General features: G+C 44.0%; 1 protein-coding gene across 13 annotated transcripts in view; it reads right to left on the bottom strand.

Annotated features, from left to right (window-relative positions):
* UNC80 (unc-80 homolog, NALCN channel complex subunit) overlaps positions 1–23426 on the bottom strand; it is a 118856-nt gene that overhangs the window by 4879 nt on the left and 90551 nt on the right. For 11 of the 13 annotated variants that reach the window (XM_052675075.1, XM_052675076.1, XM_052675084.1 and 8 more), the window contains 12 exons: positions 23159–23194; positions 22615–22833; positions 20042–20242; positions 17536–17659; positions 15175–15300; positions 13230–13353; positions 12251–12457; positions 10591–10775; positions 9535–9700; positions 8449–8628; positions 6341–6479; positions 4256–4312 (listed from right to left, as the gene is read on the bottom strand). In XM_052675075.1, coding sequence (XP_052531035.1) covers positions 4256–4312; positions 6341–6479; positions 8449–8628; positions 9535–9700; positions 10591–10775; positions 12251–12457; positions 13230–13353; positions 15175–15300; positions 17536–17659; positions 20042–20242; positions 22615–22833; positions 23159–23194 — 1764 coding nt within the window. The remainder of the gene's footprint in view (positions 1–4255; positions 4313–6340; positions 6480–8448; positions 8629–9534; positions 9701–10590; positions 10776–12250; positions 12458–13229; positions 13354–15174; positions 15301–17535; positions 17660–20041; positions 20243–22614; positions 22834–23158; positions 23195–23426) is intronic. The other 2 variants (XM_052675080.1, XM_052675088.1) reach the window with 1 other exon arrangement.

Below are 23426 nucleotides of genomic sequence, written 5' to 3'. Positions count from 1 at the left end.
GGAACATATTTTCCAGCTTTTAGGTAGGGTATTGACACAATTTACATACAAAGCATCCCAAACACCATGCAAACACACGCATATGAATGAGCAGAGTCCTCAGTTACTTCCTGTGAGCAGGACTGTGTTCTTGTCCTTATTAAAGCAAAGAAACGACGCTTAAATTGGCCTTTTGATTTTGCTCCAGACTATCAGAATTTACAGCTTGTAGAAATTTCCTAATCTTCTGCCTCTAGAGTTACACAAAAACTTATTCCACTGACTTTTAGGAAGTTTTAAGGGTAATTGCCAGTATGGGACTTAAATAAGAATTGGCCAGAGAAGCCCTTGAAAGAAAATTTTTCTATTGGACTAGCTTCTGAGAATACTGTTAAAACGTCTGATGAAGGAGCAGCAGCTCTTAAGTTAGATGAGTGAGGAGACAAACCTGCCTGTAGCAGGCAGACTACAGTTATTCAGTACAAAACGCTGTTCATAGTGGTGAGACAAAATCACTTCACATGCATCATGAAACTACTTTGAAAAGGTCATTAGATAAAGAGAGCATGTCGACCACATGAGGGCACAGAGGTTATACATGAAGAGAAAAATGACTCCCATGGAGTAACCTGAGCAGTGAAGACAGACAATAGAGAGGTGAGCAACAGAAAGGCTGGATTTCTTGTCTTCCTGCTCGAGTCTGGGATTTTCAGCCTGGCTAATATCGTAAGTGAAATGAGTTTAGTGCTGGTGTATGTTTATTTCCAGTGCTGAATCATTACACTAATTGACATAATTCAGGATGATCTTATGAGCTGAAATTGCAGATAATTACTGAAGGCAAATGTTGGGTTGGAGAGCAGCACAGAGTTGCAGAGCTGTCTGCACACAGCACAGTCCTGATGTGGCTCTGCTCTTTTGCCTTTTGTCCCCAAATTTTGAAGAAGAGAGGAGAAGGGAGGGAGAGGAGAGTCATAAAGACCACAAATTTCAGGTGAGCAGCTGATATTTCAGATGCAGCTTTTCACTTTGTGTGGGTCTGTTTTCACATCAAAGCAAGCTCAGCTGATCGTATTTCCATGAATATGAACGTGGCAGACAGATTGTTGACTCTGCCTCAGCCTTCCCTCCTCTCCTGTCTCTCCTTGTTTACCAGAGCTGACCAGGTGCACACTGTTTTTCAGGCAGCCTGTAGGACCCAATCAAAGAACACTAAATCAAATGGCATTTCAGCTGACAGTACCTTTCCCTCCTATGGCAACGGGATCAATAAGGAGGGTTTTGCTGCACAACGTACATCAGATTTATTTGGGAATAACAAAACTGATAAATTTCCTGCCCACCACAAAGATGCTCTGTCACTCCCTGAGTAACTGTCAGAGTTTTTATCCTTGCAGCAATGTTACTTCCATTTCATAGTTATGGCAGAGACAGGGGAGCAAAAGATCAGACAAACCCAGCTTCATGGAAGCGTGCCACCAGCACTGCAAGAAATGACAGCCAGTCACACAGTGGGGGTTAAAACAAACTTTGTCACACTGGTAATTAATAAGTGATGTTCATAAATTACAAGAAACCATGCAGCCAAAAAAAAAAAAAAAAAAAAAGATGAAAGAGGAAAATAAAACAAAGGAAGCAAGGAGTTTAAAGGTCTGCTAAAAAGCTGTACATGCTTGCCAAGCCACTGCGGTAGGATTTACACACTACGACCCAAGACATCTGAGTGAGGAGGGTTAGTGGACAAAGACCAGTGGAAAATGTAGATAAAGTCCAGCTCTTGTATTCCCAGACACATGGTGCTGGTGTTAGATTTGCTATGCTTGCCCTGACAATATGAATTTGCTTTCATCTTCCCTGTCAGGTACCATGAAGGTACGGTAGGCATAGCTAGAAACATTAACAGACAATGCCTTTGTGCAACAGATTTCCATTACAGTGAGTTCTCATTTTTCTTCCTTTCCTGATTTGGGGGAAATGTGCTCTCCTCTGATTACAAACACAACGGCTCACGATGCTGGGTGCAAACGTTCCTCAGCCCTGCAGCCCATGCTATCTGTTTACTTCTGAGCACTTAAATGCCATTCCCTTCCTGTCTTCCCTGCTATTCTGCATAGCTGGCTATAACTGCTATAGAACAAAGGCAAACAGACTTTACTCGTTCTTCTATTTGTCACTATTTATTTAATTTATTTAAAACTCCTACTCTCTATTAGGGTTTAACGTCCATGTGATTTATTTCTTTGTGTCAGTTACGATTAAATTCAGATCTTCAATTCAGAAGGCAATCCTCAACAGTTGTCACTGTCTTCCAATCAGAGTTACGTGAGAAAAACTGAAGCCTACTTTATTGAAAGCTAATGTTCCTAAATGTAAAAACACATTTATTCTATCCTGTGATCCCCATAGCACAATAAACTCCTACAGTCTGCTTCATTACTTCTGTGCTTTAGAGGAGGAATCCAATTTGCAAATTTAACAGTGCATTTGAAATGACTTTTCTTGCTCACAGAAATGTAATCTAGCTTTTTAATATGAGCTTGCAGTATTTCCTTGTCCTCTTTATTTCTAAGGTTTTGCAGCCCTGATGCCTGCTCCTTGAAAGTAAATACTGATCTCTACAGAAGTGACTCCCAAATACATCTGTTCAGATCTTCATCCAAGAAAGCCCTGTACCACAGAGCAGGGTGGAAGATACATTGTCCAGCAAGACCTGGTGTGACAAATTACTAAGAACCCACCGTACAGTTGATTATATTTCAGGGTTCAAAAAAAATTACTGCTTTTGAACTCATCTGTTGATTTAGTTGTCTCACGTTGCTCGGCCCAGTCACCATTATTAGAAGTGGCTCCCACTTAACAAGATCAAAACATTTCAAACTCAACACTGATACAGCCTGGTATCAGGTTGTGAAAGCTTTAACTCAGATATGGACCTTCTTTTCTCATCTTCCTCAGCTGGGGTGAGCTTTTAGTTCTACATCTGAGATAGCCCTAAGCTTCTTTGGTTGAATCACTCTGTTTTAAGCCCCAAAACTAGCTCAGATGAACACGCAATCAATTTTGCTGTGACATGGAAACAGATTACCACTTTCCTGCCTCTGCCGACAAGCCTATGTCTTTTCCTAATGCTGTTCCTACAGTGGCACCATTTAAAAGCCAATCTGCCAAAGCAGGATTCAAGTACACAAAGAACAGCGTGAGTCATAGGATGATCTTAGTGACACAACTAATGATCAACTCTCCACTTGTCACCCGAGAAGAACGAATATATGAGCAGAGCAGCCTGTCCCCGCCCCAAAACGCTGCTACTGGCATGTAAAATCTAAGTAACTAAATAAAAACCGTTCACACCAATGCCTCTCAGTGCATCTACATCTTCAGCTGGTGCGGCCAAGTAATGAAGTGGTGTGTTTTCTACCCTGCAGCCAACGTAAGGGGTCTTGTTCTTCTGGAAAGAAAGAGAGATGCTCTTGGGCCTCATGAGAGCTCCCTGACCTTGTGAGGACAGACTGAGAGGTGTGAGCAGAGACCGTAAGGATGACTAGCACAGCCAAGGTGGGAGTTAAAGGTGCAGACCTCCCTTCTAGGCTCACTCCTGATGCATTTGACAGGCACGGCGCTATCACTGCTTGCACACAAACTCCCCTGTCCACAGGAAATGCTAAACAGCTTGGCCCAAACTCCAGCTCAGATGGGGCAATTTTCCAATATATGGAATAATAGTGTTCGCCTGCAAAGCTTTCTAAAACCACCATCTGAGAAGTGCAAATATTGAGAATTACTGTGGAAATCCACCGAGAACTACGTTCCACAGGAGTCATTGTATTTAGTTTTATTAGTGAATGTTAAAGAACACAGCTCGATATTAGCATTAAATCTTTTGTGGTGACAGCATTGTGAGATGAATGGAAAAACAGATGTCTCTGTTTTATATAAGCCTCCAGATTAATATTTATAGCAGGCTACAGCTAATACCTTGTGGATAATCTTTCGCATGCCTTCACAAAATTGCTAAATAAGGGGAAACCCCCATGCTAGCCAGACAGATCACTATTTCACTTGCCATTTCTCCTTCCCCTTAACTTCCTCAAAGTTTGGCAATCAAAGCTGAAAACTGAAGGTGATTTGCTACACCTTTGACTCGCAGGCCTGAATATCAATGAGCCACAAGAGACAGAGATGGAAGAGCAACAGAAGGTGAGGGGAAGAGACAAAGGTTGGAAACAGTCTGTTTCCCAGCACACACACTGACAGACAGGTAGTGTTAACACTGTACCTAGAGAGGCTGCCCTCAGTGGCCAGGCTCGGGGAGTCATCGAGGACATTAGGTTCACTGCAGGAGGGGCAGGGAGATTAAAAATTTAGGGAAAGAAAATGCAAAAAAAAAAAAAGCATGCGATCGTCTCTGTTTTCAAGGGAAAAAATATCAACGGAATAGGAAAAATAAAAAAGGACGGTAACATTAATTGGTCTCGCAGGCTCAGCAGCACATATATGACTCAGAGGAGCTGGAAGAACATCTGATAACAGGAGCAGTCTTCAGAGGGAGTTTACGCTACATGGAGACTTCTACATCTCGGGTATGAATCGAGGAGCTGAGGGATTCCAAAGGATGTGTTTCCACTGCTAATAAGGGCAAGGAACTATTTTCTAAGCCATTTTTCTGTGGTGTTTTCATTTATTTTAGTTCTATTTACTTCCAGCTTCATAGAAAGCTTTTTTGTTTTTGTTTTTTGCCCTTCCCCACGAGCCAGTTCTTCTGGGTGAAAGGAAAGGCTAATCTGTTTCCCAGGAACTACAGACCACTCTTATTCAGGTACAACTCTATGGCAAAACATCTGCAAAGCAAGATCCTGTAGTGCAATGAAACTGTAAGTAAACAGCTGGAGTGATCCTGGCAAACCAGGAAGCAATCGCATCACTTTTCTACACTTCAGCCATTCATGGACAAGCAGCCTTCTCTGCTCGTCGGGAAAACGTGAAAGAAAAAAAGCAGTGTGCTGGGTTACCAGCAGGAAAGCAACAATAACATTACTTAGCATTAATTAGTTTACATTCGTGAGGCAGTCCGAAAGCCCAGAGACCACCTCTGACTAAAAAGGGCGTGATATTGTGGGCTATGGCTGTACCTGTTGAGCTTGTACTTTCCCTGCACAGATGAAAAATGATTCTCCTAGCACTCCACGTACACCAAAAGTAGAGAGAAAAGCTCATTTGTAACTGAAATTACAATCTTTCTTTTTTTTCCTCAGAATCACCATGACTCGGGATTGCACAAAGCAAACACTGCTGCCAGTCAGCTGTGACTCGTATGAAGTTCAGGATTGTCATGAAGGACTGGGGACAGTGCAGTCCTGCACGTTAATTTCTTAAGAAACAAAGGGCTTGAATCAATTGGGTTCAAAAGCCAAACAAGTCCCTGTAAGTGAAAAATCCCAGATAAAATCCGTGCAACTCCTCTCTTGTAAATCACCTCTCCTATCTCTGCTGGTGTGTACCACAGCTCTTACTTTTCCTTCATGTATCAAGGTTATTTCTTTGCTTCCAAAAAAGACAGGGAGGGAACAATATTATTTGACTTTCTATGGCTGGTCCAGAGATAATGCAGAATTTACTGTTTAGAGGTTCAAAGGAAGTAGCATAAATTAATCTATCCACTGAAAGGTATCTTTGGATAACTATGTCACAGAAAAAGAGAACAGTAAGTATTATTTACTTTGAACAACAGTCACATTTAAAGCAAAACTCCTCTCAATGCTCTCTAGAGATGCACATTTCCCAATTTTCTCTCTTTCTCACCACTCCACGTTAATCAGGAATAAGGCATTCAAGGCTATTCTCATCAGCAAGAGCACTTCTGTTTTTAAACAGTGTTAAGTCTCATCTTTGAGCTTGATGTTCAGTGTCTGAGATGAGATAGTTACTATCCTAGAAAGGATAATGTCTGGATAGAAGAAAACTGTGTAAGTAAAACAGGCTACTTCTGCTCCCTGTCCAGCTCTGGGGATTCCTCCCCCACTACCTACACAGATCATGTATAATGCTGTGGTTCAGTGCAGAAACCAGGAATCACATCTTCTATTTTTGCTATCTACTGTAGTAGCAGAGGGAAATAACTGCTGGAAGTTACCAAAACTGCTTAAGTGATGACAGCTTGTTCTTCTGGAACTTATACAACACCAGTCATCCTGGATAATCATTGTTTCCAAGCCAGTCCAATACTATTTCAGGACGAACAGATTTATCATCACTATGCATGTGATGATTCTCCTATATTACATCCCTGAGTTACACATAATATGCCTGCACCACTTCTGCTCTCATGAATATAATGGGAAAGGTGAAAAGCTCACGTTGTTACCTTTGGCTGGGCAACATGCCCACCTCAGCCTGAGGTGCAGACATGCTGGAGAGATGGCTGGAGAACCTCCTCCTCCCAATGGCACCCATGAGGTATGCTTCCTGTTCACTTACCACACTGGGCATGCTCAAGGAGTCATCTAGAAAGAAAGATAAAAGAAAGAAAAAAGAACACGAAAGGAAAGAAAACAACTCCCAAAAACACCACCTCTACATTTACACTGGTCAAATGATAACAGGATGCCAGTGGTGTGCCCAGCACTTACTTACCATGATCCTAAGTCTGCAATTTTGAATATTTCCATTGGATTTTACAATCATGGTTCAGAAAGACACAGGTATAAAACCCTGCAGGATGAGGAACACAGAGTACACAGGGCAGGGATTTATGTCTGCTTTCAGCTTACACAGCTTTCAGGAAAATGTGTTTTGAGAACTCTGTTTCCTTAAAGCTTAATCATGTGATTAAAAAATTGTTCAGTCAATTTCTGTCATAAATGTTGTAACTGGCCATGTTACAGTATGAATAAATGGCTGCTACCAGTACAGCAAAGCACTGTTACAAAAGATAAAACACATAACAAAGCAAAATGCAGGGCTGACAGCCTTTAACACCCCTTGGGACATGCATTTTAAATGTCACCAAAAAATTGGATAAATTGACTCAAGCACATCATACTGCAGCTGAGCTATGCAGACAGTTGGATTGCATTCAGGGCTGCTTGAGATTTTCAGTGCTGTTTCACATTACATAAAGTATCTGGAAAGAAAGGACTCTGCTGTGGTTTTTACCACAACAACTTCTAATGATAAATAAACAAAACACAGGGGAGGCTTGGTGTCATTTTTCCTTTTCTTTTTGACCTTGTCCAATTTTGATTTATTGAAATATTATATGGCAGCATTAAGCCAAAGCAGAGCTGAGGTAACAGCGCCACAAGAAACAGGAAGACAGCCTTCCCCATTCCACAAAGCAGCTCACAACTATTCGGAGGCTGATAAGTGTTTGTCACAGTGTGTAACAGAGCAATGTATGGGCAGCACAATGGTATCCACACAGGTGGATTGGGCAATGGTTAGTAACGAGCCCAGCCAAAATAAAATTGGGCTGTGAGAAGGCCTGAGAAGTTTCAGTCTAAGTGCTCTTTCTCCATAGGCAATTCTGCTGTAACTGCACTGGCCTGTTTTGTTTCGGTTTTTTTTTCAGCCTTTTTTTCCCTTTTGCTTAACATCTTTCGGGAAAAATCAGCAGTCATCAAATAAAAAAGCAAAGTGCTTGAGTTCCAAGGCATTATGGCAACCAGAAGACAACATCCCTGCTAAAGAAGGGGGAAGCTCAAGCCTGACAACATAGAAGCAGATTTTTCTACCCTGGTTTTCAATCCTGGACAACTCAGAAGCAGATGGACAGCTCAGAGAAGCAGAGAGAAGGAGAAATTCCAAGAATAACACCAAACTCAGCTGAAATGACAAAGCCACACTGAGGTCATTGCAAATCACTCCCCAAAAGATTCACCATTCCATTCCTTTTAAACAGACACCAGAAAGCCTGGCAGCCCTAGAGCCTTCCAGCTGCCAAAAACAGAGATATCAGGCTTTTGTTGTCAGAAGGTTTAACACTTAATTTCCTCTTTGTGAATCAAGTGACACAAGCACACAAACAGTCTACCCTGCAGAGCCATAGCTGGATTCCATGCAGCACAAGGACAACATATCCCACGTCAGAGCATCTGGTGATGAGGCAAAAGCACTCAGCAACTACACAGCCAGCCACTGCCCCACAACCGTCACATGAAAGTCAGAGGGGTCTGGTTGCTAAATGTCTTATCAGCAATGTGGGGACTGCACGTCAGCCTAGGTCTCACACACTAAAAGCCTGCCTGCGCCCTTCCTTTTCTCTACACAGAGCTCAGGAGGAAACGTGGAGGTATAGAATGACCAAGCTCTAACATCACGGATGATGTAGCAACCACAACAGTTTTTTAGCCTCGTACACCCACATGCTTTTGTCCACACTAGGACAGCTGTCTTCCCCTCCCATCTGTCTTCTGGAACATTCAAGAAACCCTTTCAGAAATGAGAGCTTTGCTCCATTCAGTAGCCACATACTTTCTTCATCCTCCTCATCTGTGCGGCTCAGTGTGTCCTGAGAGGCCTGCTGGGAAGGCTCGCTGTCCTGCTCCCAGACTGTGCCAGTGCCAGTGTTGGAACGGGACATGGTGGCCAGACTCAGGCGGTAAGCAGAGGTGGAGGTGCCCACGGTGCTCACAGATGTCTTCCCTTGGTAAGCTGCAAAAGTGAGAAAACCAAACCTAAGACAGAGGTGGAACTGAAAATCAACAAACAACCATGCATTCATGTCACATCGGGCACCCGGCTCTGCTCCCACCAGTGCAACAGTGGCTGGGCAGAGGTAAAGCAGACACAACTGCCCTGGCTCACCTCGTCTCTCCCAAGTCTTACTATGGTGTGCTTGTTTTTCTCTTATGCAGTCTGTTTTTCTCCTTCAACCTTACTGACATATTTCTGGATCAGCTTCGACATTTAGGAACAAGGCAGATTACTGCCGAGAAAAAAAAAAAAGCTGGAGGCATTTTCTTTTAAATTTCTTTCCCTTTCTTTAGAACAAAGCATGTAAAATCTCTTGCTGTCTGTAAGCAGTGGCTGCCATCTCGCGGCAGGAAGGGTGACTGTTACAGAAGCGTCCCCTTGTGGAAAGAGATGGAAAGATGCGTCCTTATGCTGTGAGCTCACAGGCAACAGTAGAGAAAATCAAAGCAAGATGAAGAGCAGAGGAGACAGAACTGCTGCGGAACAATGGATTTATGTTTCTACATGACGGATGTATGTTTCTACATGAGCTGCTCCAGATGTATAGAGATGAAAGTGAAGGCTTGCCATGTTGTGTGATGGGGCTGTGCAGGCCAGCTGTGATGGAGAGGCACCTGCTGAGAAATGGTCTTACTGGGAAAAAAATGGGCACAAAGTGTCTTTCACAGCTGCCCTGCCCTTTGAGTGGCTGTCCAACAGCAAGGCTGGGCTGGGCATGGGGCCTAATTGAGGGACAAGCTGCCAGTGTCAGAGTGGATTATCTCACCCTCCTCCTAGACAGCGGGCAGATACGCCACAAGTTAATTTTTGGGTGAACCACCTGGACAGACCGGGCTGGCAGCCCTTTGGCTCTCCTCTCCTTACCGGATCCACTGTGCACTGCCTCCTTCAGGATTTTCAGCTCATTATTGAATTCTGCAATGAGGGAGCTCTTGCAGAGAGGCCGTGGTATGAACCGTCTCTCCAGCTGGTCAGCAATGTGTTGTCGTGCAGTCAGCTCCTCGTGGTTCTCAGCCGGCTGGGCCAGCAGCTAAGGCATGAACAACACGGTGACATATTAGCACTGGAGGGGAATGATGCCCAGGGAACTGGGACTGGTCTCCAGACCAGCACAAGCCTGCAGCAAACTGCTCGCTTTGCTGGCACAAGGTTTTGACTGCAGCTATGAGAAGTTTCCATCTGTCTTTCAGGAACAATCTTGTATTTGACTGAACAGACACAAAATCTCACTTACTAATGGTACGTGCAGATCAGGGCTTCCTTATGCTAAGCTCTACCCTCAGACTTTACACAGCTACAGCCTGCAATATGATTTATTCTGTCCAAATGGTGAGAAACAGAAGGCTAAACAAGGTGAGTGCCATGTGCCAGTCTAGCTGGTAAGCAGAGAAGAGCTGTGATTAGCTTAAGCCCTGACTGCCTCAGCCCGGCAGCTGTCTCTTCTTCCACATGAGCCCCATCAGAACCATCACCCCAGAGATGCAAAGCACAGTGGTGCTTCCTGGCTGTTAGCTGCAGTGCCCAGCTCTTTTCAGAAGAGCATTTTCAGAAAATTTCTGCCAGCCAAGCCTGGGCTCAAAGCATCCATGCTACTTTTGAGTGTCTGTCACAAAACTACGTTCGCATGAAAACCCTCTAGGTCAAGCCCAGTAGTACTAAATCTAGCTGTCCTCTCTGTGGCTTCTTGAATCAGAGCTCCTATATGATTGGCATACTCTTTGTTGCTGTCTAGCAAAAAGCTTTGTGATTTAGTTTCAAAGGGTTCATGTGCTTACTAACACATCGATACTTCTGAAAAGTCACTCCCCATACATGAACATCCATTTCTCCCCGGCACGCTGTTACCTCAGTTCTCAGCAGGTTAATAAGGGATATCTTGCCTTCAGGGAGTGATCTGGCAGGAGCTAAAGCACCTGTTACCTTGCACTGGATGAAGGGCCGAAGGAGCACAAAGATAGGAATCCGTGTTCGCACGATAAAGTCGAGGAAGTCCCACAGGGCCAGCCCTCCCACCTTCCGCAGCGCCATCTCTTTGACTTGCAGGCTCAGCCAGTACCACTGGCTGTCCAGTTGGCGTTCAAAGCAAACAAGGATCACCTTCAAGGCTACAGGAAAACACACAACAGCAAAGGGCAATCAGAGATGTTATCGTGTCCAGTACATTTACTGAGGGAGAAAAGGGGAAGGCCACAACGAGCACAAACCAGCACAAGCATGCATGCACTCACGTGAAACTGCACACCTACACACCTAAGAGTTACAAGTCTCTTCTGTCTGCAAACGCTTCAGGTAGAGGAACAACTTTGTTAGAATAAAGGGCCTACAGCTCAGGACTGGCAGGCTCACTTCCAGTTTTACTAACAGGAAATTTTCCTACTTCACACCCAAGTTCCTCTGTGTCTTCTTGCTCCAGCTTTCTCTCTCCCTCCCTGCAGAGTTCTTCTAATGTAATTAGTTTATCTTCCTGGAACCCAGGTATTGTGAAAGCAACTCAGGAAGGGAGCACAGCCTTGGCTGATCAGACAACTCAAAAATCTCCATCAAGCACAGCCATGTGAAGGGCCACCCTCAGAGCACAATAATCTCCAGGTTATTTACAGGGCAATGAAAAGAATCTTTCTTGCAGTGCATCTGTTTGAGCCACAGCCAAACAACAACAAAAAAAACTGTTTGGTAAGCCAAGGGCCATAATTCACAAGAGCATTGCATTACAATTAGGGGACGAAGACAGGAGATGAGGCTCAGAACAATATTCTATATTAAAGAGGACTGTGACCAACAGCTCACAGAAGAGACAAGGAATCTATCCCTTGGAACAAAGAGCAGGCCTGGTAGTGACCCACTGTACTATCTTTCCTGATGGGATGGTCAAGGCATCACACACCTGTACACACATTTTCTGGGACTGGGAGCTAAATCAGGGATGAACTGGCAGTTTTTCCATCAATGGCACCCCATACCTCAGACACAGGTTAACAAAGACCACAATACGTCTTTGGGTAAGAGCTCTCACAAAACCAGACACTGAAGCTGTGCAGAAGGAGGGCTCTCCATATAGTTCTGATAACCTGGACTGCAGCTGAAGCTCTGTTTCAATTATTTTTTCTTTCCTTTCACCTGAGGGTCATATGTGAGGCAAACGTTGTGTTCCCTTGCAGCAGCGCACAGCGAGCAGGGCGAATATCAGTCAACAAGGACTGTGTGCACAGGACCAGCAGGCAGGCAGACTGCATCACGTTTTACCCCAGCTAACCTCAGGCCAGTAAAAGTGTCACATGAGGGGATGGTAGGCAGGCTGACTTGCCTTCTGTGGCTATATCCTGGCAGTATGAAAACTGGGCGGCATCTATCTGTGCTGCAGTCTCCTCCACCTGCAGTGCAGACACCGCTCACGTTGCAATACTTCCCAGAGTTACTCCTGGCTTCTTGCTCTGGCATGGACCCCTATTTCAGGGCAAGATCTAAAGCAGCTCTAAGAGCTCAATTAGCTCCTGCCTGAGATGGTTTTCTTTGGTGTTACCTACAGTTTTGAATGCTCCATTTTATCTCTTCGCAGCTGTGAGCAGAAGCCATCACTCACCCAGGTAGGCAGCCTGGCTGGTGGACTCTGCGAGCCCTTCCCGCCGCAGGTCCTTCCCTGCATCCCCTGGGGTGGAACAGTGGGCAGGCGAGCTCTCCAGCATGAAGTTCTTGCTGCGGGACGTGCTGATGATGCGAGGTGGCAGAAGGATATTGATGACAGTCTGGAGCAGCAGTAGGACCTCAGGCTGCTCCAGCCAGGGGCTGTCTGAGATGCATTGGAAGGGGAAAGAGAGAGAGAGAAAGATCAGGCTACACCTCAAGGATGCCCAAAGATCCAGACCCTGCTTCGTTCCAAAATGTGAGGCAATCTCAATTGTCCCCTAAGCCACAACTTCGTCCCCCACACCTTGTTATGCTGTTTCTCCTCCTGCAAGCAAAGGCAAAGTTTATTTAACACCAACACCAATACGCACAAACACAGAGCTACACAGCACAACTAAATGTCCCATTCAGTGGTCTGATGATCTCACGTTCTTTTTATCTTTCCCTTCCCTTTCTTCTTTGCTTTTCTTTGGGGATTTACCAGTGATCACTCTCTATAGAAGAAAGCAAGGAGCAGGACTCGTGCCAGACAAGTGGCATGGACTGGGCAGACAGCAATCCACAGGGGAAGGCAATTTCTGTGACCTCTGCTCCCCTTCGGCTTTTGCTACAACAGCCTTGTCTTGCCTTGCACTCCGGTTTCAAAAAGGGAGCATGTCTGTGAAAGACCTGACCCAAGAACCACGGCACAGCTGAAACAAAGAGGAGAAACAACTTCCCCCAGTGGAACTCTTTCCAGTCTCAGACCCAAAGAGCACTTAGCTGACACACTGTAAGTGACAGGAAAAAAAAAAGAAAGCAAACCAAAAAAAAAGAAAACAAATCAAAAAGTTAAAAAAAAAAAAAAAGGAAAAAAATCAACAGAGAGCAGGGAAAGTGCAAACATCAGTTGTCAGAAAAAGGGAGAAAAACTCCTTTTGTTAAATTAGTCAGACCTTTGCTTCCAGATCCTACTGTGAGCACAAATGGAATCAGTAGGTTTAAAAGCATTCCTTCCCTTCTTTCCTGATTGGTGAATGGGGAGACGACATGGCTTAGGGGGAAATCTTCTTTCAAAGCCTGTGCAGTAATAATAAGAAAGGATTAAATGATTTCATCAGCAGATAATTCACACAAGTTACTGTAGGGAATGGCGGTCCCCCAGGCACCCTGTTTACACAGCACAACAGGCAATGATGACCTGATTGAATTAGAAGCCCTGACATCAGCCAGGAGTAAAAGGATTTCACACAACAACCTAAGCATCACTTGCTCTTGTCATAACCAAGAGGTAAGCAGCTCAGATTCCTTACCCACAGACATTAACAATATCAGAGGCATACCACAGTAGTTGGCTGGGTGTTAGTTCCAAACTCAGTTCTGCTGCAAATGGGACCAGAATTTGACCCTGATTATGGGGAATAACAAAAAATGAACAGAGGAAACAGCACGAATGATACTATCTAAATATTCCGCTGTTTGAACATGGAGGTTATTCCCAAACACATTTTTGTTCTACCTCACTTTGCACTGTTCTACCACCTTTCCTAACATAAAGGATGAACTCCTAAAAAATAAGCAAAATGCACATTTACTGAAACCTTAAATGAAAGATCTTTCATATTCTTTAGACGAGGTAATACAAGTGACTGCTAGTAGAACCTCTGCTCATTTACATTTACAACTTCCCAGCTGCTATAGTCCCAGCAGTGAAATGCAACTGAACTTTGTAACCTCTCAAATTTATAGATCTGGGCTGAGAAATTCCAGAGAATGCTTTTTGGTGGGATGTGAAGTATTTCTGTTTCATATCCTACTGGAAGCGTTAGGAATACAGCTTCTCCTGTTTTCCTGCTGTTTGCTTTTCATTCCACTTAAAACCCATTAAAAGAAGGAGTGAACAGGGAGGAGAAGATCATAAAAATGGAAACTCCCAATCTGGTTTTAAAATGACTATTTTGGTATGTGTTTTTAAAAAAAGCTAAAAGATTTCAGAGAAGGTGACGGTGGCCCTTTTTTGCTTCTGATTAACGAACCATTACTCAGAGCTGGAAGAAATCTGTGCTCTGTGTGAGCTGGTATCAAAAAGTCCTTCTGTGCCTCGTGCTCTGAGAGACAGCACTATGTTTTCATCCCTCTAACCCTTCCCAAGCAGCCCCACTTTTCAGAAATAGTTGCTGAAGTATCCAACTGGATGTGTCAATGCATATTTAAAAATGCAAGCTGGAGCTAAATCATGAAATATTTGACTCTTCATTCTGTTGCTGACACTGTCTCCACTCTACCTGATCTCACGCCATTGAGGAGGAGAAAGAGATACGAGGGCAGAAAGATTCTGTAATTGTTGTGGCACCGTCATGAGAAAGGAATAGTGATGAATTTCTCCAAAAGTACAGGATGGGTTTGTTATTCGCTGCAAGGATGTTATTGAGTCAGCAGCTGAAAATCCTAAGTTGCCCTGCCACAGCTGGCTCACTGTGACCAACTCTTACCTCTCGGTTACGCACATGCACCCAACATGAAAGGACATCGGGTTGCATGGACGTGACCCAGGCACATTTCCCCATGGCAGAAGACTGGTGCTAGCTTCTTAGATACTGCAGAGAATCCTAATATGCTTGTCAGAGCTTTAAACAGCATCAATCAGCTGAACTCCCTGGACGTGAAGTTGCAGTGTTAAGCTGATGGATGCTTGCTGTGGAGTTGGCCCCAACAGGTCAATTTTGAGCTCAGTTCAAATCATCAAAAGGATGGGAGAATCTACGTGTTGCTTCTCTTTGATTTTTGGTGTATGTTCCACAGTTTTTGCCCAGCTTTTGCAGAAACAAAACAGAGCACCGATGAGTTGGTGTCTCAACCAGAAGCTAAAACACGCCTAGCCACAGGCCAGGGCAGACACACCTGTATCTGCAATGCTACAAGCCGGACAACAGCTGTGCTGAAGGGCAGAGGTGGCGAGAGATAAGGGCTGAGATGAAGAAGGGGTAATCCGTCAGCCACACTGGAGGGTCCTACCACTCCCATCACCTGCAATACAAACAGAGCACATCACCACAACTGACTGCTTACAGTTTAATCCATGCCATATCCTCCAACATCAGTGAAATGGAGGGGCCTTCCATTCGAGCACTGGGTTGGGGTGGCTCTAGGAGAACCAGCCATCCACAGTGGTCCTTGGGGGAGATGGGGCCAGCGAAGAGGAGTTCTAGCAGGGAAAGGGAGTGGGGAAGAGGGAACCGGCAAGGGTGGGAGGAGTGCACAGGTAGCTCGGTACATTTACAAATGTACCCAGTACCAGCCCTGAATGACCAGCACTGGACTGGTGGAACAGTTTGAGTTGGAGGATACGTCATGTAACAACTGTAACAAATGAAATAAGTCACCAAAGCAAGAAGTCTGCATTGAAACTGGATCTTTTTCCCTTCTCTTCTACTGGAAAAAAAATGTCCTAAGTCTGACCCAAGCCGGGTTTTGTACAATGTTCAGATTCCCCTCAAACACACTCTATTCCTATCGATTCTAAGTATGATTCATCTCACTTGACACAAGACTTCTAATATTGTCACCTGCATGTGACTTGGCTGTCTGCAACCCCGTGAAATATCACCACAAGAAAACAACAGTTCAAGGGGAGAGTTACTTGAACTGTTTTGGATATTTTCCTCATACAAATTAAATCACAGGTCTGCATCTGCCCGTTTCTCTCCATGACTAGATAAATCTAGATGACAGAAACAGGCAGAAAACACTTTTACAAATTTGGCTTAGGGAGAAAGGTAGTAACCAGTTTTCTTCCTGAAAACCAAAGGGCAATTTAGAATGGCAGAGCCCTTTCCTTTTGTCACCATGGATTATCATAAAAGTATTTCCCCATTTTCCCAGCTAATCTCTTTTTGGCTTTGTGATGTAATTGGTCTACACATGAATATCAGTATGCAGTCAGGGGTGCTCCCATAGCAGCCAAAGTTCTGACAGCTAAAGGTAAGATCCTCTTAACACAAAGAATACATCTTTTCCTGGTACCTCTCTTTGACATTCCCAGCCAGCTGAATGTAAGCTCTATGACTGCACTTTAGCACTGCAGATCTTTCTCTAAAAAAAGAGCACTGGCTCATTCCTAATGCACGCTCTTTAGAGAGCTTTCTGTTGTGATTCACTCCATATTGTCTGCTTATCAAACTACAGGTCCATTGTAAACTTGTATTCTAGCTAACTCTGTAGCAGTTTCCCTGTGAAACCACTCCAATTAGCCCGAGTGTCCCAATTTGCAGTGCCTCTGAGTAGCCACCTCTGCGTGAACAAGGAAGAAGTCCCATGGACTCTGTCAGCTTGGACTTCCATGTCCTTGCAGTTAAGAGTGCTGCAGAGGCTTGAAGGACAGGAGCCTTTGTAAACACCGATACTGCATTGTAACTAGTGATAACTGTTCTTAAATCTCCTCAGAGAGGCTTTCTGATACTGCCAGATAAAGTTCGAACATCTGTATTCTCAGAAGAAAATGTTATTAAACCCAACAACAATGACAATACTAGAGCCTCCTTTCCCCCTTATCTGTATTTCTTCCACATGAAATGTGAGCACATGCATTTCTACAAATAGCTGGAGTTACACGGAAATCAAATGGAGACTTTGCTCCCACTGTAACTGCTGCAGAAACTACAATCTATTACTGAATGACTAAACAGGCTCTGTCTCTATCACCTCTGCTGTAACACACTTATGAGCAAAATGTCTACCGAGAGTGGGATCTGAACATTGTACCATGCAAACCTGTACTAGATCAAGCCAGGGACATTGCAAATAGAGGAGTGAATCCACCCATGTAAATCCTTCTAACTAGCCAGACACCTGATAGCCTCTGACAGAGCCAGCAGGGTCCCTCCCCACTGGAGACGGTAGGTATCTCCAGGATCAGCCCCTCCCCACCTCTACCAGGTGTGTGCAGTCTCCACCACCCCACTCTCCAACTTGCAGCCCTCAACTCTCAGCTCAATCTGGCAAAGGTAGATCTTCAAAGTGGTGCGTGGGGAGCAACGGAAAGAAATCGCTTGACCACTGCTACTGGTCACTGTATCTCCCCATGCACCACTTCAAAAATGAACCTTGCTATCTCTAGTGTCACTTGCGAAGTCCCCTTGCGAGGGGTAAGGGGGACAGGTAAAATGACAGGAATGGGAATGGACTCTCATCTTCGGTGCAGAGAAGTCAACAGCAGACTGAGGTTTAGCAAAAGGTTCACGGGGTTGCCGCTTGGCTACTCACCAGATTGACACACACATTGATCAGAGACCTAAGGTGAGGCAGGAAGGATATGATTGGCTGCCTCTGAAGTGTCAAACAAACCCCTTCAATCAAATTGCTGGCAGGCTCCCACTCAACCTGGCGCCTGCAATACAACAGTAGGTGCTGTTAGCCGCTGGCCTCCTGCCCCCCACCAGACGCTTGCAAACATGGCGACCGACACACAGTGATGCCCACAGAGGAAACGTTTCAGACAGCAACGATGCCCGAGATGAGCACAAAGTGCACGACAGAGAGAAGGTTTTATCCACGCAGCTCGGGAAAGCACAGAGCACACTGAGTGTCTGAGAGACCAAAATGTAGCAGAGATTCTGCATTAGCGACAAAAAAAGCCCTGACAACAACAACGGCAGATAGGCTGTGATTCACTTTTCCCTGCAATGGGGGGGATGAAACAGACTCAGCAGACAGCTGTCTCAGGTGTGCCTGTGTGTGGGAAGACTTCTGCTGGGCCGTGATCCCAACTGAGAGTGACTCCTCCATCTCTTGTGGCTTTCTGATGTTCAATAAGCCTTGTCAGCTGTGAGTGTCCTCTGTAAACTACTCTGCCATCCAGTCTGAGAGTCACATTGACTCTCTGTACTTGAGCTGCCCAGCAGTGCAGACTTCACCATCCTCACCCCACATAGGACAACTGAGCAGCACCAAAGTCCTCTATTTCAGGAGTCCTTCTTCCCTGACAATTCGGTTTTCTTCAAAATAGCTTGTAGGACTCGTGTCCTCTTGACAGGTTCTGAATGGCTCCCTCCAAACCCTAAGCAGATACATCAGAAATAACAACAAAGCGGCTCCCACCTTTGATCTCAGGGTCGGACTCTTCAGAGATGGTGTAGTTCTGAAGCCAGTATCTAACTGAGTACTTACTGGGATGGAAGGACAAGGTTTGAATAACCTGTTTGCTCAGGAATGAGCAATACCCTAGTCAAGTTTGCTCAGAAGACTTCCTACAGATGAAAGTAAGATGAAATGTTTGCTGTCTGAATTCTAAAGTATGCAAATGTACACCTCATTTTTCAGCAACTACTGCTCCTAAACCTACTCTGGAACAGTAGTTTGCCTTTGTACACGTTCTTACACTACTCCCATCAGACTGTGGCTTTGGTGAGGGGTGCCCACGGGAGGCAGTATGCAAGATTCTGGTGTAAATATCCTAATGGAAGGCTTCTAGGGTCTGCCATCCAGCAACAATGTGATTTCTTTTCCACCTCCAAGAGGTTACTTGTTTAAATGATGCTTAACAATACTTAAATGTAGTTAATGCATCTGGTCAAGTGGCTTTGTTGTCCCTGTCCCTATGCATATGGAATAATAGTTTCATCTAAGCACAGGTTCAAGCACAGATGAGGGAATATGAGGAGAATTTTAATTTATAAGCATTCTTTTCACTTAGACAAAAGGAAAGTTACTCAAGAACAAGGAAGACCCTTGAGCTGCCTTTTGAAGCAGAAGAAAGTATGAGCAAGAACATAAAGAAATGGCAAGGCCTATCAAAGAATCAAACCATCAGGAAGGGGAAGCATCAATATCTCCAGCTCTGAATTCCCCACAAGGGCAGCAGTTTCTAAAACAAGATTGTTAGCCAAAGGGAAGTGACACGTAGGGATGCCAGAAGGAAGAAATCACCCTCTTATTATTTGTTCCATCTTAGTTGTGTACACATGATTCCCACAAGGACCTGAAGTTTTGTGTCTAAATTCCAGATTCTGATGTTCTCTAATGTAATTTGGTTTCCCAGTTCGTATTGCTAACAAAACAAAGCAGTTGAGGACATTCGTCCACAAGGTTAACTGAGACCAAGAGCTTTTTTCACTAAGATCATTGGAAAATCTGCACAGTTGAGGGATTTTACACAACCCAGACTACATATATATCACTGCCTATGAGGTGGAAATGTTCAGTTTGGAATACTTCTGGAACTCAGCAAGGCCTGTACCACAGCACTACTTCATGAAGCACCAAGTTTTCACAAGTCACTGACTGGATTCAATCGCTGCAGTTCTGCTCCCTTTATGAAGGCACACTGAGAAGCTACTGCATAGCTCCAGACTACGTTTATCTTTACAGAGAACATAACAGCATTTTTGTGACAAGGTATTCTTGAAATACTCTTGTTAGAGTTCACTTAACTTTCTAATAAAGAAAAAAAAATTAATCTCCTTAACTCACAGCTAAAATAAATAGATGGCAGACGGTACAAATCTGATGATGTATTTTGGAGAAAGAGAACATGAGATTTCTGTAAGTACTCTCTGTAGTTCTTGATTACCTGAAATTTCTTTTCTTTTTATCAGAAGCCACAACAAAAACGTCAACATAAATGCACACTTACAGAGGAAAAACCCTTCATTTTCTAATACAATGTAAAGGCTCACAGCAATACAACAGTTCTAGTTAGATGACATACCCACACTTCAAGGCTTGCAACATCAGAAACGGACCCCAGAGGGTTTCCATTGTACCTGCTTACCTCAGAGTAGGCATCTTGTGAATTTTATTGAACATACGGTCCAATCTCTTTAAGATGAGGATAAGGGCAGGTCTCACCGCCTCAGCTGTCCAGTCAGTGATGGGTAACATCTCCATGATGTAGCGACGGAGACCTCGGCTCTCCATCGTCTGCGTGTCATAAGGTGCCAATTTCAGCAGGGAATGTGCAATTTCTGCCAATCTGAAACCAGAGCTTGTTAAGAGAGAAACCTAATACTCTACAGCTTGCATTTCTTCACACGTGCCCTTTTCATTGGGTCCAAAAAGACCTTTATGATTTCTTCAGACTAAATATTTCACTTGTAAATGGCTGAAGTTAGGCGAGATGAACCCCGTTATAAGTGAATAGCCTATTATTTGGTTTTCTGAAGACTCTGAGAAGGCATCTGACAGCCTTCAATGACCAGGGCTGTCACATCATGTTCTGGTATATCTGCTGTCTAGTTAGAAAAGATTGTTTCCTTCAGCAGCTAAATCCTGTTAGTCATTTAACTGACACTTAGAAAATGAATTCATGCAAGAAAACAGATAACGTTCCTTTTATTTAGGAGCTACGATAAAGCAATTCTTGTTCCACCACAATAAAGCAGTCATTTCCAGCACTTTCCAGAAGACATGAGAATCAGAGCACAACTTGTCATCATCTGCAAATCAAACCCTTAGCTTCACTGCTGCAACCTCTGGCCTTGGAAGAATTTGTCTCTTGAAAATAATGCAGCTACTAACGTGTTCTGTAACTGTTTGACTGAAGAACAGTCCTGTAACTGTTTCCTGTCAAGAAAGTATCCTTTCCAGAAAACACACCAATAGCACCTTCTGTACACCTGCTTTCAAGTTTGTGAAACTCATCTTCTAAGAGAGGGACACAAAATCTTTGAAGAGCAACTAAGCCTAATCTATGTTGATTATGAAATAAATACAGAAATGAAGTTTCTACATTTCTGCTAACTAGCAAATACTTCCAAGTAGTACTCTTAGTACATTCAGATTGTTAAATGTAAATGTAAAACTAGGAAGGTAATGTAATATGGAAAAAAAAAAATTAAACCCTTTATAACATGAAACAAAGAAAATTCATTCATCAGACGTGTATTTCTTGCTCCCACTGAAATCATTAAAAAGCCCAACACAATTATATCTAAGCAAAGATGAAATGTGGCCTGGGAACCTCACCTTTGTTTCCTAGCAAAAGATTAAAGTTCTTGACTCATATTGAGTCACAGAGTTTGTAATGCAATTAGCATTAATTCCTAATTCTTACATCCCTTGGAAAAAGATGGCATGGAAAAACATCCAGGTCCATCAGACCTTCAGTTTGTTTGCAGGTAAGCGCTACACAGGAACGACGTGCATCCGCAGTAACAGGTATCTCCTGTTCAAAACTGCCCTCTAAATTAGCAAGTATTTGCCAGAGGGAAGGAAAGCAACGCTCAGTTAATAAGGAAATACACAAACCAACCAAAGCAACAGCCTCCCAGCTCCCCAGCAAATTTGGGCATTTGTTCAACAAGACCTAAATTAACACAAAACATACATCTCTAATTATGACAGAATCTGCTAGATAAGGGGCTTTGCCATTTGTTTTCGGAGCATGAATGTAAAGGCAGGAATGTTTTTTCAAGGGTTTCCTTGGTCCAGAGGGCAGGAACAAAACGGGTTCCGTGCACTGCTAGCATTTGACTCCCTTCAGCTTGCTTCACAAGGCTTTTCTGGTGAAAAAGGTATAAAGATGAGGCAAAGGAACTTCCCCTGAAGATGACTGAACTATCAACAGAATCAGGTCCATTCTCTCTTGTCTCAATGCCTTTTTTGGCTTTTTTTTTTTTCCCCTTTTGCCTGGAAAACACTTCTCAGTAGCGAATTACCCCTGTTTTGTGGTTACCATGAACAGCAAGCACATAGACAGCACAGAATGAGGTCCAAACTATTAGAAGCCTCCACTCAGCTCCTTCTAGGCCACTGTGCCACAAAACAATCTACAGTGAGCACCCAACCAGCCTTCTGGGCTCGCTGCTGTACCTTTAAAAAAATCTTGTGCTCCTGCTTTATCACACAGTGAGGTGATGGTCCTGTAAATGCCTTCTGCCCTATCCTCCCCCATATTCCAGGCATTTGTGTCAAATGGTGCAGAGATTATCTGCTCCTTCCCTATATTTGTTGGCAGCATGTTCTGGTGCACAGTGTCCTAGGAGAAGATAAAAGCCCCACTCAGTCAGATAGGCAACTTCCTCATCCCCTGCATTAGAGAGCAGCCTTATCTACTCAGCTCATCATAACTTCTTCTGATGTATCAGATGAGCCTCCACTTTCGTTTCATCCACGGAGATAGGGGTCTAAACAAGACCAAAGGAGAGCTTATGGAACCCTTCTTACATCCAAGCAGCATCAGGCAAAATCTAAAGAACATCCAAGGCATGCATGGTTCAGAAAGCAACATGCAAGCCTACACTAACAGAAAGCGTTTGAGTCGTCTTGCTATTGTGAAAAGTTGAGAGCTAAAAGAAGTGAATTCCCCTGAAATGAACAAGCAAAAGGAGAAAGCCTTTGGAATACCTCATGTGTGACTTCACATCCAGCAGTTCCAGAGAGGTGACTCTGGGCTCTCCAGCCAGGTTCTGCAAAATCTTCAGCCTTGGACCACAGTGCTTGTAAAACTCAGTGCAGATATTCAGCAGTGACTCCCGTGGTCTCCTGAACTCCTCTCTAGCAATTCGTTCATCCAGTTCTTCTCGGGGAAGACCTTGGCCCTCCTCCAGTAAATGCAGGTTTTCCCTGGAAGATACAAAATGAGAAAAAAAGCATTGCATGCAGAAGAACAGGTATAAATTCTAAAACCTCCCCAGTCTGTTTTGCAGCAGATGCTTTCACCCGCAATTGAAAACAGAAAATCATTGCACCTGTAACTAAAAAAAAAAAAAAAAGGGAAATTACCAGCTGCAAAGTCTTTTAAAGAATGAGAAAAATGAACTATCCTTTGCTATCTTCTTTTGAAAAAGGTTGCCTGTCACAGCAACGGTGGGTGAGACCCAGTGAACCTGGAAAGTGCTGCAGAACAGTTCCTCACGTCAGAGAAGGCCGAGTGAAGATTTTACTGTACCTGATAAAGTGTAGTTTGGCTCCCTGTTCTGGGTACCTGAGAAAACAGAAACAGTGCAGTCGTAAAACAGCAGCTGAGGAATGCCTAAATTGTGCCTTGCTGCAAGGGGCTGTCAATGTTCTAGCCACTCCCCATGGACAGGATGGTAACTTTTATCACTGGAACCATGGCTACACATAGTTAGTGATGACACTAAATAGCCTTTACCTCCTGTCTGGCAGCAAAAAAAGACTGTCATAGTCATTGCCTTCATTATAAAACAAAAAAA

This window comes from Tympanuchus pallidicinctus, unplaced genomic scaffold (assembly GCF_026119805.1).
Source record: "Tympanuchus pallidicinctus isolate F22 unplaced genomic scaffold, pur_lepc_1.0 scaffold15, whole genome shotgun sequence".
Classification (NCBI taxonomy): Eukaryota; Metazoa; Chordata; class Aves; order Galliformes; family Phasianidae; genus Tympanuchus; species Tympanuchus pallidicinctus.
Note: the sequence above shows the minus strand (reverse complement) of the source record. Positions and strands in the feature narration are given on the sequence as shown.